At 37.6% G+C, this 17,705-nt stretch overlaps 2 protein-coding genes across 2 annotated transcripts; both read right to left on the reverse strand.

Annotated features, from left to right (window-relative positions):
* Nucleotides 1–589: 589 nt before the first annotated feature.
* On the reverse strand, nt 590–6,164 carry LOC146636100 (uncharacterized). Its single transcript, XM_085349448.1, has 9 exons — nt 5,851–6,164; nt 5,610–5,746; nt 5,123–5,417; nt 2,757–2,908; nt 2,372–2,669; nt 2,108–2,253; nt 1,576–1,831; nt 761–939; nt 590–681 (listed from the first exon to the last, which is right to left on the reverse strand). Exons 1-9 carry the CDS (start codon nt 6,162–6,164, stop codon nt 590–592), a joined length of 1,869 nt encoding a protein of 622 aa, XP_085205574.1.
* Nucleotides 6,165–11,497: 5,333 nt separating this feature from the next.
* Nucleotides 11,498–16,598, reverse strand: LOC146636101 (uncharacterized). The gene is made up of 9 exons (XM_085350266.1): nt 16,273–16,598; nt 16,034–16,170; nt 14,842–15,136; nt 14,490–14,641; nt 14,105–14,402; nt 13,808–13,953; nt 13,276–13,531; nt 11,665–11,843; nt 11,498–11,586 (listed from the first exon to the last, which is right to left on the reverse strand). Exons 1-9 carry the CDS (start codon nt 16,596–16,598, stop codon nt 11,498–11,500), a joined length of 1,878 nt encoding a protein of 625 aa, XP_085206392.1.
* Between the last annotated feature and the right edge of the window lie 1,107 nt (nt 16,599–17,705).

The raw sequence follows: 17,705 nt of genomic DNA on the forward strand, positions 1-17,705 counted from the left end.
TTAAAATATACATTTCAGCATACATGACGATATTCACCTTTACTGTGAACGTGTGGCAATCGCGGTGCTGTCGAAGTAAACTCTTTGCACACCGTCCTGAGCACCTAAAGGGTTATGAGTTACAGTTAAATTAAGGCAATGCCCAGTAAATGCACGCACGCAACATTGTGGTGTGGCTGGGGAGAGGGAGGTCTGGGCTTCTCTGCTTAGGCTGCTGCCTCCGCGACCCGGCCCCGGATAAAGCGGATGAAGATGGATGGATGGATGTTTTAATCCAAACTTTATTACCACATTTCATCATTACAGTCTTTGCCATAACTTTAGAGACATTATTATAGTCATTTATTGCTTTATATAATGCAGAGGAACAACCTCACGTGTTTTGTAGAAATACAATTGCTATGATTGCTATGAGCATTACTACAAACTAGACAGGAAAGATTTTAAAGACAAATCATTTATTCATGACTGTAACTTATGAAAAAGAAAACGTAATGTTTTATGCGATTACTGAATTTTTCTAAGAATGGTTTAAAGGAGTGTAAAACAAATTCAAATGAAAACTATTTCTAACAAAAAAAATCATGCATCACAGTTTATACAGTGTCATCGATTTTCCTATGGACTTGTTGGATCCTTGGAAGCTGGAGAAATAAACTCTCTGCACGCCATCGTCAGCACCTGAAAGAACATGAGGAAAAGTTCAACTAAAGCAATGCACAATAAAAGCACACAAGCCTTAACGTGGTGTAAGTAAAACCTGATTGGCAGATGAAGTTGAGGCTCTCCTCACAGTGCTGGTCTTGCCACAGGAGGTGCTCTGTGCTAGTCATGCCCCCACAGGTGCTGGAGTAACAGTCTGGAACAAAATCCTGTGGCCAATTCAAGAAATTCATGGACTGTCCAGACATCCAGAACCACTCGTCTCCTCTGAGGGATCTGTTGGACAGAACAGATGAACAGATCTGAACAGATTTACATTTATCGAGATGTTGCTCTTTATGGAGCATATGGGCGTTTAAAAGCTGCTTGTTGAATTTCACATAAGCTGGATGATCCATATTTATCTTCTTGATGTTGTGTAGGCCTAAAAGAACAATGACAATCATTAAAAAAACAGAAAAAAAACCTTGGTACAGCAGGTTTGTTGTGTTTACAGTGAAAGCTGTTTGCAAAGTGGCCTATTATTGCAGCAATGGCAGAAATGCAAATGGGAAAATGGAAGGACGCGCAATGCAAAGATCTGCATCTGCATAATTTGATTTGCAAAGTTTGCAAATTGTCACAGACATCATGCATCATAAGAGTACAGGGTAGTGCATCTGGCCTCTTAGTATTGTGCAGGAACCTTGAACATCACAAACGTTATTCATTAATTATGAAAAAAAAAAACACAACAAAATTGGTAGTTTTTGTGCAATTATACAGCACTTTTCCATTTGTTTGTTATTTTGTTTGTTTTAGAAGACATTTGCATCTTATCGCATCCAAACATACTTATGTTGTAGACCATCAGGACCAATTTGGGGGAACTGAATAGTTTGCGGACTACTGCAATAACTACTGTATCAGTACCTGCGCAGTCCCATCCAGACGTGGTCTGTGAGGGAGAAAGGAACGAGGCCCAGCAGCTGCTCCAACTCGCTTTGCTCCTGTTGGCTGTGAAGGCTGAGCAGGTCCCAGTAATAACGTCTACAGTACATCAGAGCATCAGACCAGCAGAGCCTCTCTCCCACCACCGTCACGTTCCTGCCACCAAGCTGCAGGCTCACAGGTGGAGGAGGGGTGGGAGGAGGCGGAGGAGTTGGTAAAGGAGTGACAGCTTCTGGAACTACATGGAAGTACTTTGCTTTAGGATTCTGTTTGTTTAAGCCAGTTTGGTTGTTATTGTTTTCCTTTCATTTTAACATGTTCCATTCAAATATTCTGCAGTTTAACTGGACACTGAAAGCTAAAAGTTCAGCAAAGTGCATGATGTTCATTTGGTCCTATGAACAATGGTAAATACAAGAAAAAGAAAAAAACAACAACAGTAAAAATCTTACAATAATAATTTAAACACACAAAACCACAACAATTTCTAAAAAATAGCACAACAAGACCCTACCAGAGAGAGAAGCAAACACCTCCACTTCACACAGGGTTGTGTAAGTCCTTTTTCCTGGTATGATCACAATGATGTAGCGACCTTCCATTTCATTACACTGGAATGTGTATGTTGGTGTACCATCTAATGATGTGATCATGCCACAACTGATGGATGTAGAGAAAATTTTAAAAAGTTTCAGTGTAACTCTTTTAAATATAATGTTCAGTTTTTTAATAAGGAAAAAATGTTTATGGAGCATATTTATCAGAAATCAGATCTCACCTGGGGTTCATGTTACCATTTTGATCCAGCGAGTTCCTGATCAGGATCTGTGCCCCAAGAATCCTTGGAATAAAAGCATCCTGTCTGTTGATGATGGTGACAGCACTGACTTTATAGACAGCCAACAAGTCTACTCTCCACCAGGGACCCAGATCTTGATCATTGTGTGTACAGCATCCTGAGTTCAAGTTTCCATTTTTGCACCCATCGACACCCTTTGAGGGCCCAAACACTGGCCCATACCAAGTTGATGACTGTACTGTTTGTTTGTTCAAGGCCACGTTTGGAAGCGGTTCCACTAAATTGTTGAAAAGAAGAAACAAGTATGAATCAGTATCAGGCAGATGTGTTTCAGTAGATCAGATCCAGTCGCTTAAAGCTCTACCTGCTGGGGCAGCATACACCTCCACTTCACACAGGGTGAGAGTCTTCTTCTGTCCAGGAAGAAACACATTCACAAAGCGACCCTCCATGCTGCCTCCATCACACCGGTATGTGTAGGTTTTACCCGCTTTGATATGTGAGATGGAAGCACACCTGACAGCAGAAATTGTGTTATACCTCTCTGACCTGTCTTCCCCCTGTGCAATGTATGTACGGTCGGAAGGGTAAGATGGCGCTGGCAAAAGGTCGGCAGCCTTAACCCAATTTCCTTCGGGGTCAACCTTCAGTATCAACATTGACAAGCAGAGAGAGGAATGTGTTGCGAGACTTGTGTGCAGTTTACGCTGTAAAGGTGGGCGTGTTACCTGCTTGTCTATGGAGCAGTGATGAAAATGATATTAGATAAGTGTCACAGTGTGTTAATACAGGTGGCTACGGACCTTGATCAACCTTCCACCATGAGCACAGCAGCCGGAGCAAATTGATAGATAAACATAATGGGAACCACACCCAGCAACAATCAGCAGCTGTGAAATGTACAGCAGCAAGGACGGAAATGAAGGTTTTAAGAGCACATAAAATTGTGTTGAAATTTGGGGCCAACTGACTTGTGGAGGTTGGGAAAGTGTCTGGAACATCGCAACAAACAAAAACACGCACAGAGGGTTTGCTGGATCTGCAGCTCCACTGAACACACATAGAATTAACCCGCCTACTAATGCACACATGCAATGAAAATCAGCTTACACTCATTAACACGTGAATTTCAGCAAGGTTAACTTAAAAAAAAGAAAGACTGGTATGTCCAACCAGTGATGAAACAATACATTTAGATAAGATAGTCAAATTGTGAGATGGTTTCTGCTTATTGAACAACACAAATGACCTACTGAAGGAAGGAAATTCTCTTTTGTGAGTTTAAACGCGATCTTAAGAATTTAAATATGTACATGTACATGTGAGTTAATTATATCATTAAGGGGGGGCTGACACAGGGCCTGGCAAACGTGCTCATGAGAGTTGGAACTCAGTCTTCTGAAGGTCATAAGCTTTGTTTGGCGTGACTGATATATTGTGGGAAATGACTTAGAGTGCAGAGGGGTCATTGCAAACATGCTTACACACCTAGGTTATGTTTAGAATAAGTCTGTGGGTCATAAAGTAACGAACATGTTATACTAAACCAACTTTGAAACACTAGATTCTAGTGAAAAATGAAATGAAAAAATAATGTTCTTCTAGTGACTAGAAGAACATTATTTTTCTTGCATCTAAATTTCCCAAACACAGCAGTTATCCCACATATGGTCCACCTATTAAAGGGGGACAGAGGGTTGAGAGAGAGAAAAGAAGCATGACAACTAAGAGAACTGACACCTAGTGGGTAACAAGAGAGTGTGTGTGTAATGTTTGGAGAGATGTGCTGCACTTTCATTCCCAACAATATAGCCCCAGATGGTTCTGTAACTAGAGCCCTAGAGCATCTTGTCCACGGACACAACGACCAGGACAGAGAGCGCGGGGATCGAACCGGCGACATTCTGGTTACAGATGCGCTTCCCAACCCCAGCGCCACGGTCGCCCCACATGTGACCTGTGTTTAAGAAGAGCTCAAAGGGGGAATTGTGAGATTATTACACTGTCTTATGTTACATTATACCTCTGATTTAAGCTTATGAAATCATTCTATAGTTTTAGGTTGCATTATACTCCTGAGTTAGAAGGTGAAATTATTATATTGATTAGACTGATTTGTATTACATTAGACTGCTGATTTACTGTGAATGAATTACACTGTTCTATGGTACTTCATACTGCTGATTTATAAAGAAAATACTGTTTGCGGAGAATCATGGCCTTGCTTTTCTGATTGTAGGAAGAGCAAAACATACTGCACAGGAAGCCAAGGTCGTAACTTAGGCTCACTGAGAGAGAAAGAATTTGGATGCTTAGTTTGGAAGGGGGGCCGAAGCTGTAAGAATGTGAGAAATGGTCAGACACTTTGAGATTTTGCCGGACACCCTCCAGTGCACATCTCCTGTTCGGACGTTTGAAATGCTCAAAGTGTTGTATGGAATAAAGAGAATTGTGCTGATTAAAGTAATTGTTGATTGAGCATTTATGCATTGAGTGTTATTCTTCCTTCAGCCCAAAGATCAAAGAGTTGGGATATTTAACAGGGCAGTATTATGTTAATGTTGTGGAGTTCCAGTTCAGGAGGAAGTAACATGAAGTCCTGAACTAGTCCTGTGGTGGATAATATATAAATATTGCAATCTCTGAAATATTGCTGTTGAAATTATTTTAAGATGAAACAAACAAAGAAAAAATCACAATGAACATTGACTGGTATGAAGTCATCATTACCTGGGATTATTGTTTCCATTGTTCTCCAGTGAGTTTCCTATTCTGATCTCAGCTCCATCCAGTCTTTCAGCACAGCAGTCTCCTCTGTTGGTGACTTTTACAGCAGTGATTGTAAAGCTTCGCTGCAGGTCCACCCTCCACCAGGGGTTGGTCTCGTCTTCAGCCGTGTGGCTACAGAACCCATTGCTATAGAACGAGTTCCGTCTGCCATCGATGGCTTTGGACGCAGTGGCAACAGAGAGTGTAGATGACTGGGTAGCTTCTCCTTTGAGTGCCACATTGGGTAATGGGTATCCTTGAAGGAAAACCAAGAGGACAATAATTTCTTTTGGTTGGCCTGTCACAATCTCTATTGACATAAATTTAAAAAAAAGAATCATAATAATATTTTTAGAAATTAAAAACACCCTGACATGAAAGCTTTCATTGTCCTTTGACTCAGTAAATTACAGTCTTATGTATCAACATAATAATTAAAGGTGTTTACCGTAGTACACTTCAACCTCACAGAGACTTAGGACCTTTGCACTTCCTGGTAGAAACACAGTGACGTAGCGTCCCTTCACAGAGTTACATGGAAAATAAAACGCTTGTCCGCTGGGAATGTGAGAGATGACAGCACACCTGTATATAACAGATTCAAAAAGAAAAAGTATAAAAATTAAAAATAAATAAGTCCCACTGATATAATGATAACTGACTTATGGGTATATATCGCATTCTTTCACCTGTTACTTTCAGGGTCACTGATTTTTGTTGAATTTCCGATCCAGATTTCAGCACCATCCAGCCCATTTCCCAATTCATCTCTATTAGTTATCATTACAGTCCCAATTGTATACACATTTACCAGGTCTACTCTCCACCAGGGATCAGATTGTTCACTGGTAAGTGTGCAAGACCCTCTTTGATAGCTTGCATCTCTGTTTCCATCAACTGCCTTACCACCAGTACCCACAGTGCCACTGGTTGAAGATTGGACAGCTGTTTTTTTCAGTGCCAGGTTGTAAAGAAGTTGACCTAAATATTTTAAAAAATGCATTATTAATCAAAACAGCTAGTACTGAGCAGAACCAAACCTTTGAATATATGTTGCAACTCTTCACTGATTGCTCACCTTGAATGTTTAGAGTCAAACATAATATACAGTGCTCTGAAAGGCATTTGTCCCCTTCTTGATTTCTTTTTTTCTGTATACTTAACACAGTTACATGTTTCATGTCATCAAACAAATTTGAATAATAGACAAAATAACGAGTAAATACAAAAAAAAAAAGTTTATTTAGGTAAGAGTTCATTTATAAGAGAAAAAAACTATCCAATCTGCCAAATGGAGACAACTTGGAAAAGTCGGGAACCTTCCCGGGATTTTCAACCAAAATCACTGCAAGAGTGCATTGATGACTCAACCAGAGGTCACACAAGAACCCAGAACAGCATCCAAAGAACTACAAGATTCACTTGCTTCAGTTAATGTCAGAGTTCATGATACAAAAATAAGAAAGAGATTAAGTAAAAATGTCATCCATAAGAGAGATCCAAGGAAAAAGACACTGCTGACCAAAAGCCCCCCTCACAAAACATGTTGATGATCCCCAAGACACAGCCCATTGTTTGCCAGCGATGCCAGTTTAAGTCATTATGCAAATGTAGTGTTTTTAAGGTTGAGGAAACCTGCAGTCAACTGAGACTGAAGAAGTCACTTGAATGAGTGACAAAACATTTCTTCCACTGAAAACACTACATCCAGATTTGAAGGATTTGATTTAAGCATTGATTCTGTTCTATACCATAAAATCCTGAAGAAAAAACAAATCAAAACTAAACAAAAAAAAAAAAAACCCAAACCAAATAACAGTTCTGGAGTGGCCTAATCAAAGGTCAAACTTTTAATCACATTGAGATGCTTTGGCATAACCTGCACTTCGGTGAAAGATCAATTGTTTGCTGAACATGACACTTCCATGCTCAAAAATCCTCCAATGTAGCTTAATTAACACAATTCTGCTGAGAAGATTGGGCCAACATTACTCCACAGTGATGTCAAAGACTTATTGCCAGTTATCACTAATGCTTGAGTGCAGTTTGTCCTGCCAAAAAGTGGCACGACCAGTTATCAGGTTCAGGAGATTAATTAATAATAATGTATACTTTATTGATCCCCATGGGGAAATTACTTGTTTTTCCTCTACATTTGACCCGTTCATTCAGTGAAGCAGTGGGCAGCCACTAAGCAGGCGCCCGGGGAGCAGTGTGTGGGGACGGTACCTTGCTCAGGTGTACTTCAGGGTGGCCGTTCAGTGAATTCGAACCCCCGACCTTCCGATCATGGGGCGACCAGTCTACCTACTGAGCTATCCCTGCCCCACAAGAAACGTTGCCATGAGCAGGATTAGAACCTGGCCCTCCTGGTCTCAAGGCGGCTACTTACTAATTTCTTACTGTAAGGGAGTGAGCTGGTTAGACAGGAGGAAACAGAGGTTAAATGAATATAACTTAACTTAAGCAGATTTTGCAACTTAGCATAGCTCCAAACTAACTTCTACCTCCTTTTGGGAAAAAAAAAAATCTAAAGTAGCACACTACAAATAAAAATAATGTATTTCAAGAATCTCAGTTACCAACTTCACAGTTGTTTGAATGCTCAGTTACATAGTTTTGGATAGCATTTTTCCCTTTATGAATTAAATCAATTAAAATTGCAATTTGTACTTATTGTGGCTATCTTTGTCTAATAATAGAATTAGTTTGAGGATTTGAAAAATGCAAGTGTGACAAATGTGCAAAAAAAAAAATGAAAGAAGAGTCAAACACTTTTTCACACACACATATATCTATCTATCTATCTATATATATATATATATATATATATATATATATATATATATATATATATATATATATACACTGTGCAGCTTATTGATCTCGGCTATCACCTGCACTAAGGCTGTTTCAGTTTAGTTTGAAGATAATTTGCTTCAATATCGGCTGTGATTTTTCTTTATTTGACTTTTTTACATTTTCTTTGTTCCATCACCATCATGTGCTATTCTGCACAAGATTGCACTTTGTGGACCAGAATATGTTTGTTCGTAGAAGAAAAGTTTACCTGCCAGTGTTCCAGATGTTAATGTTAACATGATGGAAATGCCTGTTAACATGCAGACATTTAAAAGATATTTTTTTTAAAAAAGGAGTTATTTTTTTCAATGATCTCACTGATGTGTACATTAAATTCCATCATCTTCATTTTAACTTTATTTTTTCTTAAAGAAAGTTTAAGATACTTTAACTTACCAATGAAGCTCCAACTATGAGTCCCACTCATGGCTTAAGAAAGTATCCAAGTCAAATGTATTATGGCATTAATAAAATGCAGTAATTGGCAGGTAGACTGATTTACTGTCTCTGTAGTTTTCTTCTAAGCACTACCAATCTCATACTATTCTCCCCTGTTTGTTTTGATATCCAAGAATATGCAAATTTTTAGTCAGTAATGTTTGCATGAATGACAACACACCCAAACTCATATCTGGATCTTCAGACCAAACCTTTCCAATGCATGTTTCTACAATTTAATGTTTAAATATTCTATTTTATTTTTTTACATTTTTCACTTGCCGTATTACACATTTTTATTCATTTCACTGATCATTACTTTCAAAGGCACATGCTTACCTCAAAGTCTATCAGCCAGATTCACACACAACTATATGTGCCGTTTTATTGTAAACTTTATTACTTTGATGAAGATGATGGCACTTGCATTTCTCAAGTGTAATATTTAATTTCAATGCTAATGTCTCTGACACAAACAGAGATACCTGTGCAGTTACAGTTTTCCACAGCATCGTTTACATCAGGGGTGTGAAATAAAAGCCCTGGGGCCAGCATTGACCCGACAGAGACTCCAATCTGGTCTGCTGAATGGTTTTGGAAAATGTGCATGGCATGCATTTATGGACTTCTTATAGGTGTACAACTTTTCCTGCTAAAGCTCCCCAAAAACTATTTATACTACACCAAAGTAGTTAGGTATTAGATAAACAGTTAAATGAGATAAAAAACATTTTTAATGTGTACAACAGAAATTCGAGTAAAAAAAATGAAAGTTTTCATCAGTCAAATAAAAATATAAGGTTTTATAAGTACATGACATCTGGGCAGTGAGCTACCAGAGATTTATCTGTAGTTTTACACACTTTTCATGTAGAAAAACTGAAATGTGCTGTTGAAATTGCACTTTTACAATATTTACATACATGTGTTTAACATGATATAAGCCCAGCCAGATCAGCAGATGATGTTTAGGTTCACCCCACAATGGGCAACATCCAATTTAAGAATTTAAAATAAAACATCAAAACAGATTTAAACGGAATGAAAATGTTGCCATTGATGTAGTACTGGCACCACCTGTTGATACTGAGTTTCATATATGCTACATGGTTAATAATTAGCTTTAAAATAATAATATGTATTACTATTTTTTTAATAATTTGTTTAGAAAAACACTGAAAAGACATCTTTCTAACTCTGAATGAAATTTCTTTCACGTTCATCTTTGTGGATTAAATTATGTAGATAAAATACCTGCCCCGCTAATGTCACAGCAAGTTTGTGTTTTCTGTCAAAACTAAAAAACAAACACGCCTGTCTGGAGAAGGCAGCAATGCAAATGAGAAAACACAACAACACCTGACTTAAGATCTGCATCTTCTGAGAATATTTGCTAAATTCAAATCATTAAGAAGCATCTGACCTCTCAGTATTTTGCATCTGTTCAAAATTACATCAAAAGCAGTTTGCCTTTTACACTGACTTTAAATTAATAATATTTGGAAAATAATATTTGTTAAACTTTTTTTTAGTTCATGTAGTGAAATGGGTTCATATAAAAATGTTTTTGTTTTTATTAAATATTTTGCAAGATTTCACAGTTTAGCCCCGGAGTCACCTCAGTATACATAAGGAAAACTTTTTGCATCACGTCTAGTCATGCCTGTCTGGAAACGCTAGCAATGCAAATGAAAGAAAAAACAAGGACACAGCCTGTGACTTAAAGGCTATATCTTTGGAGAAATTTTCATTTGCAAAATTCAAATCGTCATTCAAATTGTGAATGAAATGAGAGCAGAGAAAGGCCTCTTAGTATTTTGAAAAGCAAGAATGGCGTCATATATGAAGTGGTGCATATATAGTACATGAGAACACAAACTTTATTTCAGCCTAAATTTTAATTCTAATGAATATGTTTGGCTTGAAACACGATCATAGGAAAAGAAGGAGGCTTTAAAAAACAACAACAAGATAACAAAACAGGAAAATTAGTATGGAAGAGTCTATAGTGGGATTCAGCAGGTGAGGGAATCTTAAAATCAGTTGTAGTGGCTCAGCATGCGGAAAAGTATCATAACTCATAATCATTTCTATTATGAGTTCCAGTAGATTTTTTTTATTGTACAGGCTGTGATCAGGTGACCTGTGCTGTGCTCTGAGGTTTAATGCTCTTTGTTGATTTACAAAACTGGATTCAACAAGATGCAACCCGAATCTTGGCTAATATCCATCCTGTATACTCACAGTACATTTATACTAGACTGTTTAAAGCTGATGCAAAGCTGGAATTCAGTTAATTCAGTGAGTCAGAATAATCATACTGATTATTCTGCTTTATTTTAAATTGTATCTTAAATTGTTACTTTGCGACTGATTTTGGTACATTTTAAATTGTTGCAGGACTGAATATGAAAATGCCACCAAATCCCTGGAAATCTTTCTGACAATCTTTCTAATTAATTTGTTTAGAGACAAAACTTATTTATACTGTCAGACAGCAGGTCTGCAATGATTTTTTTTAATATAGTGTCAGAGAGAATTTAGTAATTACAGACATGTGTGTTGTATGCTATATTGTCCACAAATGAAAAATAACATTTTCGCACTTTGCTGTGCGTGTAGTGTGAAGTGCTTAAGAACTTGTGTTCTTCTGCACAAATAAAAACCAAACTGTTTGATATTGTTATATTTTATAATATACGACTGTCTTTGTTTATTAATCCAAACTTTATTACCACATTTCATCATTACAGTCTTTGCCATAACTTTAGAGGCACTATTATAGGCACTTATTGCTTTATATAATGCAGAGGAACAACCTCACGTGTTTTGTAGAAATACAATTGCTATGATTGCTATGAGCATTACTACAAACTAGACAGGAAATTATTTAAAGATAAATCATTTATTCATGACTGTAACTTATGAAAAAGATAAACGTAATGTTTTATGCAATTACTGAATTTTTCTAAGAATGGTTTAAAGGAGTGTAAAACATATTCAGATAGAAACTATTTCTAACAAAATAACTATGCATCACAGTTTATACTGTGTCATCTCCTTTATGGACTTGTTGGATCCTTGAGTGCTGGAGAAATAAACTCTCTGCACGCCATCGTCAGCACCTGAAAGAACATGAGGAAAAGTTCAATAAGGCAATACACAATAAAAGCACACAAGCCTTAATGTGGTGTAAGTAAAACCTGATTGGCAGATGAAGTTGAGGCTCTCCTCACAGGGCTGGTCCTGCCAGAGGAAGTGGTCTGTGCTGGCCACGCCTCCACAGGTGCTGGAGTAACAGTCTGGAACAAAATCTTGTGGCCAATTTAAGAAATTCATGGAATATCCAGACATCCAGAACCACTCGTCTGCTCTGAGGGATCTGTTGTAGAGAAAGTATAACGAACAGATGTAAACTGATTGGAAAATGCAGCTATTGACATTTAACATAAGCTATATGATTGATATTTATCTTCAAAATAACAAAATATGTTAAATATACTGGAAAAAATTTCACTGGAAAACAATTTGAATTTTATCATTTTAAGCATAATTTTGCTTAAGTGAATAGAAAATCCAAATGTAAGTTTGACACAGCAATGCAAATAAGAAAACACAACAACACAAAGCATCTAACTTAAAGATCTGTGTTGGGTCTGCGTTTCTGTGTGACTACCTGTTAATGAAATTCAGATTAACAAAGCACAGTAGGTGATCACTGGGAAGATGCAAATATGCCTGGAATGAGTTCAGAAAATTCCAATTTTCGTTCTTTTTTCTTTTGAAACAAGCATTAAACAAGAAGGGTCATCTCCATCAACCTGTATATGGCGTAACCCCTCTAATCGTCTCACCATACACAAGCACAGGTAAGGTCATAAATGCAGGAAGTAAATATCCTCGCTAAATAAGAGAACAGAACCCTCACATAGGATGTGCCTTCAGTTACACTGTAGCCCCCCTCACCATTCAACAGGCTGGGGAAGACAACAGAAACAAAGGAATGTCTTTGATGATTCAGTTTGAATTGAGACTTACAAATTTAAGTACACAATGACAACATTTAAGATAAGATGAGAATCTTTATTAGTACCACATCTGGAAAATTTGTTTTGTCACAACAGTGCAAAGTTATATAGCAAAAATTAAAGAACACAGGAAAACAATAAGAATAATACACTGTACACAACTGTACAGAATAGAATAGAATAAAAAAATACTATATATAGAATGGAATAAAATAAAATAAAATGTACAATAGGATAAAAATTTAATACATATACAACTGAGTAAAAATACAACTTTGGCAGAATATTTAACATTTTGACTCTAACAATCTGCCTCTTCTGAGAATATTTCCTCAGAAGAGGCGGGGCATCTGACCTCTTAGTATGTTGCAGCAGTTTAAATTTACATAATATGCCTTCTTTATTAACTGTGAAAAATGTATTCCCTATGACACACAATTGGATAAATAATCAGAAAACAAGTAAATATTTTCTTGACTGGGTTTTTTTGTTTTTGGGGTCATTGTGTTGTCAGAAGTTATTTCTTCTTTGAACCATTGGTAGTTATTTTCATTCACTTTGTACATTGTTTGCATTTCTTTCTGGCTTTTCCTGTTGTGTCTTTCTCCATTTATTTGGTTGTTTCTTCTGTTTCTTTGTTCTCATTTGATATTTATGTCTAGTTCTTTAATACATTTTTTCATTTCACTTGTGATTGGAGAGAAGCACCATCTCATTTATGTTATGTCCTGCTCATTATTTAATCTGTGATGTACATCAGCTAAATGTATCTATAGCTATCAGTACCTGCGCAGTCCCAGCCAGACGTGGTCTGTGAGGGAGAAAGGAACGAGGCCCAGCAGCTGCTCCAACTCGCTTTGCTCCTGTTGGCTGTGAAGGCTGAGCAGGTCCCAGTAATAACGTCTACAGTACATCAGAGCATCAGACCAGCAGAGCCTCTCTCCCACCACCGTCACGTTCCTGCCACCAAGCTGCAGGCTCACAGGTGGAGGAGGGGTGGGAGGAGGCGGAGGAGTTGGTAAAGGAGTGACAGCTTCTGGAACTACAGGGAAGTACTTTGCTTTAGGATTCTGTTTGTTTAAGCCAGTTTGGTTGTTATTGTTTTCCTTTCATTTTAACATGTTCCATTGAAATATTCTGCAGTTTAACTGGACACTGAAAGCTAAAAGTTCAGCAAAGTGCATGATGTTCATTTGGTCCTATGAACAATGGTAAATACAAGAAAAAGAAAAAAACAACAACAGTATAAATCTTACAATAATAATTTAAGCACACAAAACCACAACAATTTCTAAAAAATAGCACAACAAGACCCTACCAGATAGAGAAGCAAACACTTCCACTTCACACAGGGTTGCGTAAGTCCTTTTTCCTGGTATGATCACAATGATGTAGCGACCTTCCATTTCATTACACTGGAATGTGTATGTTGGTGTACCATCTAATGATGTGATCATGCCACAACTGATGGATGTAGAGAAACAACAAAGAAAATGATAGATTAGAACTTAAAACTATGTTCAGACATTAGTTTTTCTTTGTTTTAAAAAAACAAAAAAATATTGAATTTAATGTTGAAGGAGAAAAGTTACATTTATCAGAAATCAGATCTCACCTGGGGTTTTGGTTACCATTTTGATCCAGCGAGTTCCCGATCAGGATCTGTGCCCCAAGAATCCTTTCAGGACAACAGTCCTGTCTGTTGATGATGGTGACAGCACTGACTTTATAGACAGCCAGTAAGTCTACTCTCCACCAGGGACCCAGCTGTTCTACAGTACAAGAACAGCATCTTATGTTGAAGTTTCCATTCCTGCACCCATCGACACCCTTTGAGGGCCCAAACACTGGCCCATACCAAGTTGATGACTGTACTGTTTGTTTGTTTAAGGCCACGTTTGGAAGCGGTTCCACTAAATTGTGGAAAAGAAGAAACAAGTATGAATCAGTATCAGGCAGATGTGTTTCAGTAGATCAGATCCAGTCACTTAAAGCTCTACCTGCTGGGGCAGCATACACCTCCACTTCACACAGGGTGAGAGTCTTCTTCTGTCCAGGAAGAAACACATTCACAAAGCGACCCTCCATGCTGCCTCCATCACACCGGTATGTGTAGGTTTTACCCGCGTTGATATGTGAGATGGAAGCACACCTGACAGCAGAGAGTGTGGGGGCAGCATTATGTTAGTATTATGGACTTCATGTTAAGGAGAAGGTAACATCAAGTAATTAACTAGTCCTGTGGTCGATAATATGTATATTCTAATTGCTGAAACATTGCTGTTCAAGTTATTCTAAAGTAAAACAAACAAAGAAAAAAATCACAATGAACGTTGACTGATATAAAATTACCTGGGATTATTGTTTCCATTGTTCTCCAGTGAGTTTCCTATTCTGATCTCAGCTCCATCCATTCTTTCAGCACAGCAGTCTCCTCTGTTGGTGACTTTTACAGCAGTGATTGTAAAGCTTCGCTGCAGGTCCACCCTCCACCAGGGGTTGGTCTCGTCTTCAGCCGTGTGGCTACAGAACCCATTGCTATAGAACGAGTTCCGTCTGCCATCGATGGCTTTGGACGCAGTGGCAACAGAGAGTGTAGATGACTGGGTAGCTTCTCCTTTGAGTGCCACATTGGGTAATGGGTATCCTTGAAGGAAAACCAAGAGGACAATAATTTATGTTGTTTGGGCTCTGACAACTCTTATTGATTTATATAATAAAAACACAAAGAATAATTGCATGTCACAGTCCTGGGTCAATTTGACCCAGCGTTCTTAGGTTTCTTGTGTTTTTCTACTTTTTTAGTTCATGATTTATTCCATGGTTCCTAGGTTGTTTATTTTATTTTACTGGATTCCGCCTTGTGTCTCTGCCCTCTGTCTCCCCATGTGTCTGTGTTATATTGTTGTGTGAGTTCTCGTGCCGTGGTTTGTGTTTCATTCTGTTATGTTTTCCATGTTTATCCAGCGTGTCATGTTTGCACTCTTCCTTGTGTTTCTCAGTGTTCCCTCCAGTCTGCATCTCTGTATATTTCCTGTTTTACTCTGAAGGTCTGTGTCTCATGTTAGTCTATTCTGTTTTGCTTCCTTGTCTCGTTGTGCCCAATCAGTTCCACCGGGCTTGCCACCTGTTCCTTGTTCCCTCATGTTCCTGTCTGTGTATTTATATTGTGTGTCATCTCGTCCTCGTTGTTGGTTCGTCTGTGTTTCTTCCCTGCCTCATTCTGTGTCATCTTCCCGCGTCTCCCTGCATCCCGGTTTCAGTTCAGTGTTTTGTTTGTTTCTCCCAGTATAAATTTCTTTGCTTCTGTTTCTCGCCTGCTAAGTTTTTGTTTGTTTCACTTACCAGTTTAATAAAGCTCACCTGCATCTGAAGCTGCCTGCATCTTGCGTCCTAACTTTCAACCTCCACTCATCTGCCATGGCAGACGTGACATTGTAATGTTGTTAGAAATTAAAAACACCCTGACATGAAAGCTGTCATTTGTTCTTTGACTCAGTAAATTGCAGTTTTATGTATCTGCATCAGAATTGAAAGTATTTACCGTAATACACTTCAACCTCACAGAGACTTAGGACCTTTGCACTTCCTGGTAAAAACACAGTGACGTAGCGTCCCTTCACAGAGTTACATGGAAAATAAAACGCTTGTCCGCTGGGAATGTGGGAGATGACAGCACACCTGTGTATGAAACATTCAAAAAGAAAAAGTAAAGAATAAATATAAATAAGTCCTATTGATATGATAAATAATGACTTACGGTTATAAATCAAGCTCTTTCACCTGATGCTTTCAGGGTCACTGATTGTTATTGAATTTCCGATCCAGATTTCGGCACCATCCAGCCCATTTTCCAATTCCTGTCTATTGGTTACCATTACAGTCCCAATTGTATACACATTTACCAGGTCTACTCTCCACCAGGGATCAGATTCTACATTGGTAAGTGTGCAAGACCCACTTTGATAGTTTGCATCTCTGTTTCCATCAACTGCCTTACCAGCAATACCCACAGTGCCACTGGTTGAAGATTGGACAGCTGTTTGTTTCAGTGCCACGTTGTAAAGGAGTTGACCTAAGTGATTAAAAAAAAATATTAATGAAAACATAGAGGGCTATTTTTACATTTTTGCTCGGAATAAGCAATATACATATAAATATACAGATAAATCAAGGTCCAGTGTCAAATTAGTAGTTATTATATTTGTATTTGCCTGAACTGAGACGGATTCATTTTATTAAGAATGAAACTTTGCTCAATTATTGGCTGTGCTTTCTAAATAAAAATCTTTATTTTTTTAATTTTTGCAAACTTGTGATAGTTTGCACTTAACAAATGTGGACGAGAATGTTTTGATTGCAGAAGAAAAATTTACCTGCCAGTGTTCCAGATGTTAATGTTAACATGATGGAAATGCCTGTTAACATACCGACATTTGAAAGATATTTAAAAAAAAGGAGTTATTTTTTTGAATGATCTCACTGATGTGTACATTAAATTCCATCATCTTCATTTTAACTTTATTTTTTCTTAAAGAAAGTTTAAGATACTTTAACTTACCAATGAAGCTCCAACTATGAGTCCCACTCATGGCTTAAGAAAGTATCCAAGTCAAATGTATTGTGGCATTAATAAAACGCAGTAATTGGCAGGTAGACTGACTTACTGTCTCTGTAGTTTTCTTCTAATCACTACCAGTCTCATACTTTACTCCTGCATTTGTTTCAGTATCCAAGAATATGCAAATTTTTAGTCACTGATGTTTGCATGAATGACCACACACTCAAAATCTTCAGACCAAACCTTTCCACTGCATGTTTCTACAATTTAATGTTTAAACATTTTATTTTTCTACATTTTCACTTGCCTTATTAGACATTTTTATTCATTTCACTGATCATTACATTCAAAGGCACATAAGCTTACCTCAAAGTCTATCAGCCAGATTGAAGATGATGACACTTACATTTCTCAAGAGTAATATTTAATTTCAACACTAAGGGCTCTTACACAAACAGAGATACCTTTTATACATTTAATATATTGCTGAATTTACAAAAAAAAAAAAAATGTGGAGGGATATATTCTAAAGTAATAAGCACACATAGTGTATAAAACTTAAGTTACTATGACCATGAGTAATGAACCAATCAGCAGCATTTTAAACAGGGATCAGAAGCACAGCTGTATATGAGTCCAACTCAGTGTATCATCA

This window comes from Diplotaxodon limnothrissa, linkage group LG3, assembly GCF_057381915.1.
Source record: "Diplotaxodon limnothrissa isolate DT_005_m linkage group LG3, D_limnothrissa_male_GT1.1, whole genome shotgun sequence".
Taxonomy (NCBI): Eukaryota; Metazoa; Chordata; class Actinopteri; order Cichliformes; family Cichlidae; genus Diplotaxodon; species Diplotaxodon limnothrissa.

Excerpts from the sequence above, each read along its gene's own strand:
- LOC146636101 (XM_085350266.1), bottom strand. The coding sequence starts at position 16,598 with ATGTTTTCATTAATATTTTTTTTTAATCACTTAGGTCAACTCCTTTAC. Across the intron at positions 13,532-13,807 it reads AGTGTTTGCTTCTCTATCTG|TTCCAGAAGCTGTCACTCCT; the intron begins GTAGGGTCTTGT and ends ACTTCCCTGTAG. Across the intron at positions 11,587-11,664 it reads CAACTTCATCTGCCAATCAG|GTGCTGACGATGGCGTGCAG; the intron begins GTTTTACTTACA and ends ATGTTCTTTCAG.
- LOC146636100 (XM_085349448.1), bottom strand. The coding sequence starts at position 6,164 with ATGCATTTTTTAAAATATTTAGGTCAACTTCTTTACAACCTGGCACTG. Across the intron at positions 2,670-2,756 it reads GGTGTATGCTGCCCCAGCAG|TGGAACCGCTTCCAAACGTG; the intron begins GTAGAGCTTTAA and ends TCAACAATTTAG. Across the intron at positions 1,832-2,107 it reads GGTGTTTGCTTCTCTCTCTG|TTCCAGAAGCTGTCACTCCT; the intron begins GTAGGGTCTTGT and ends ACTTCCATGTAG.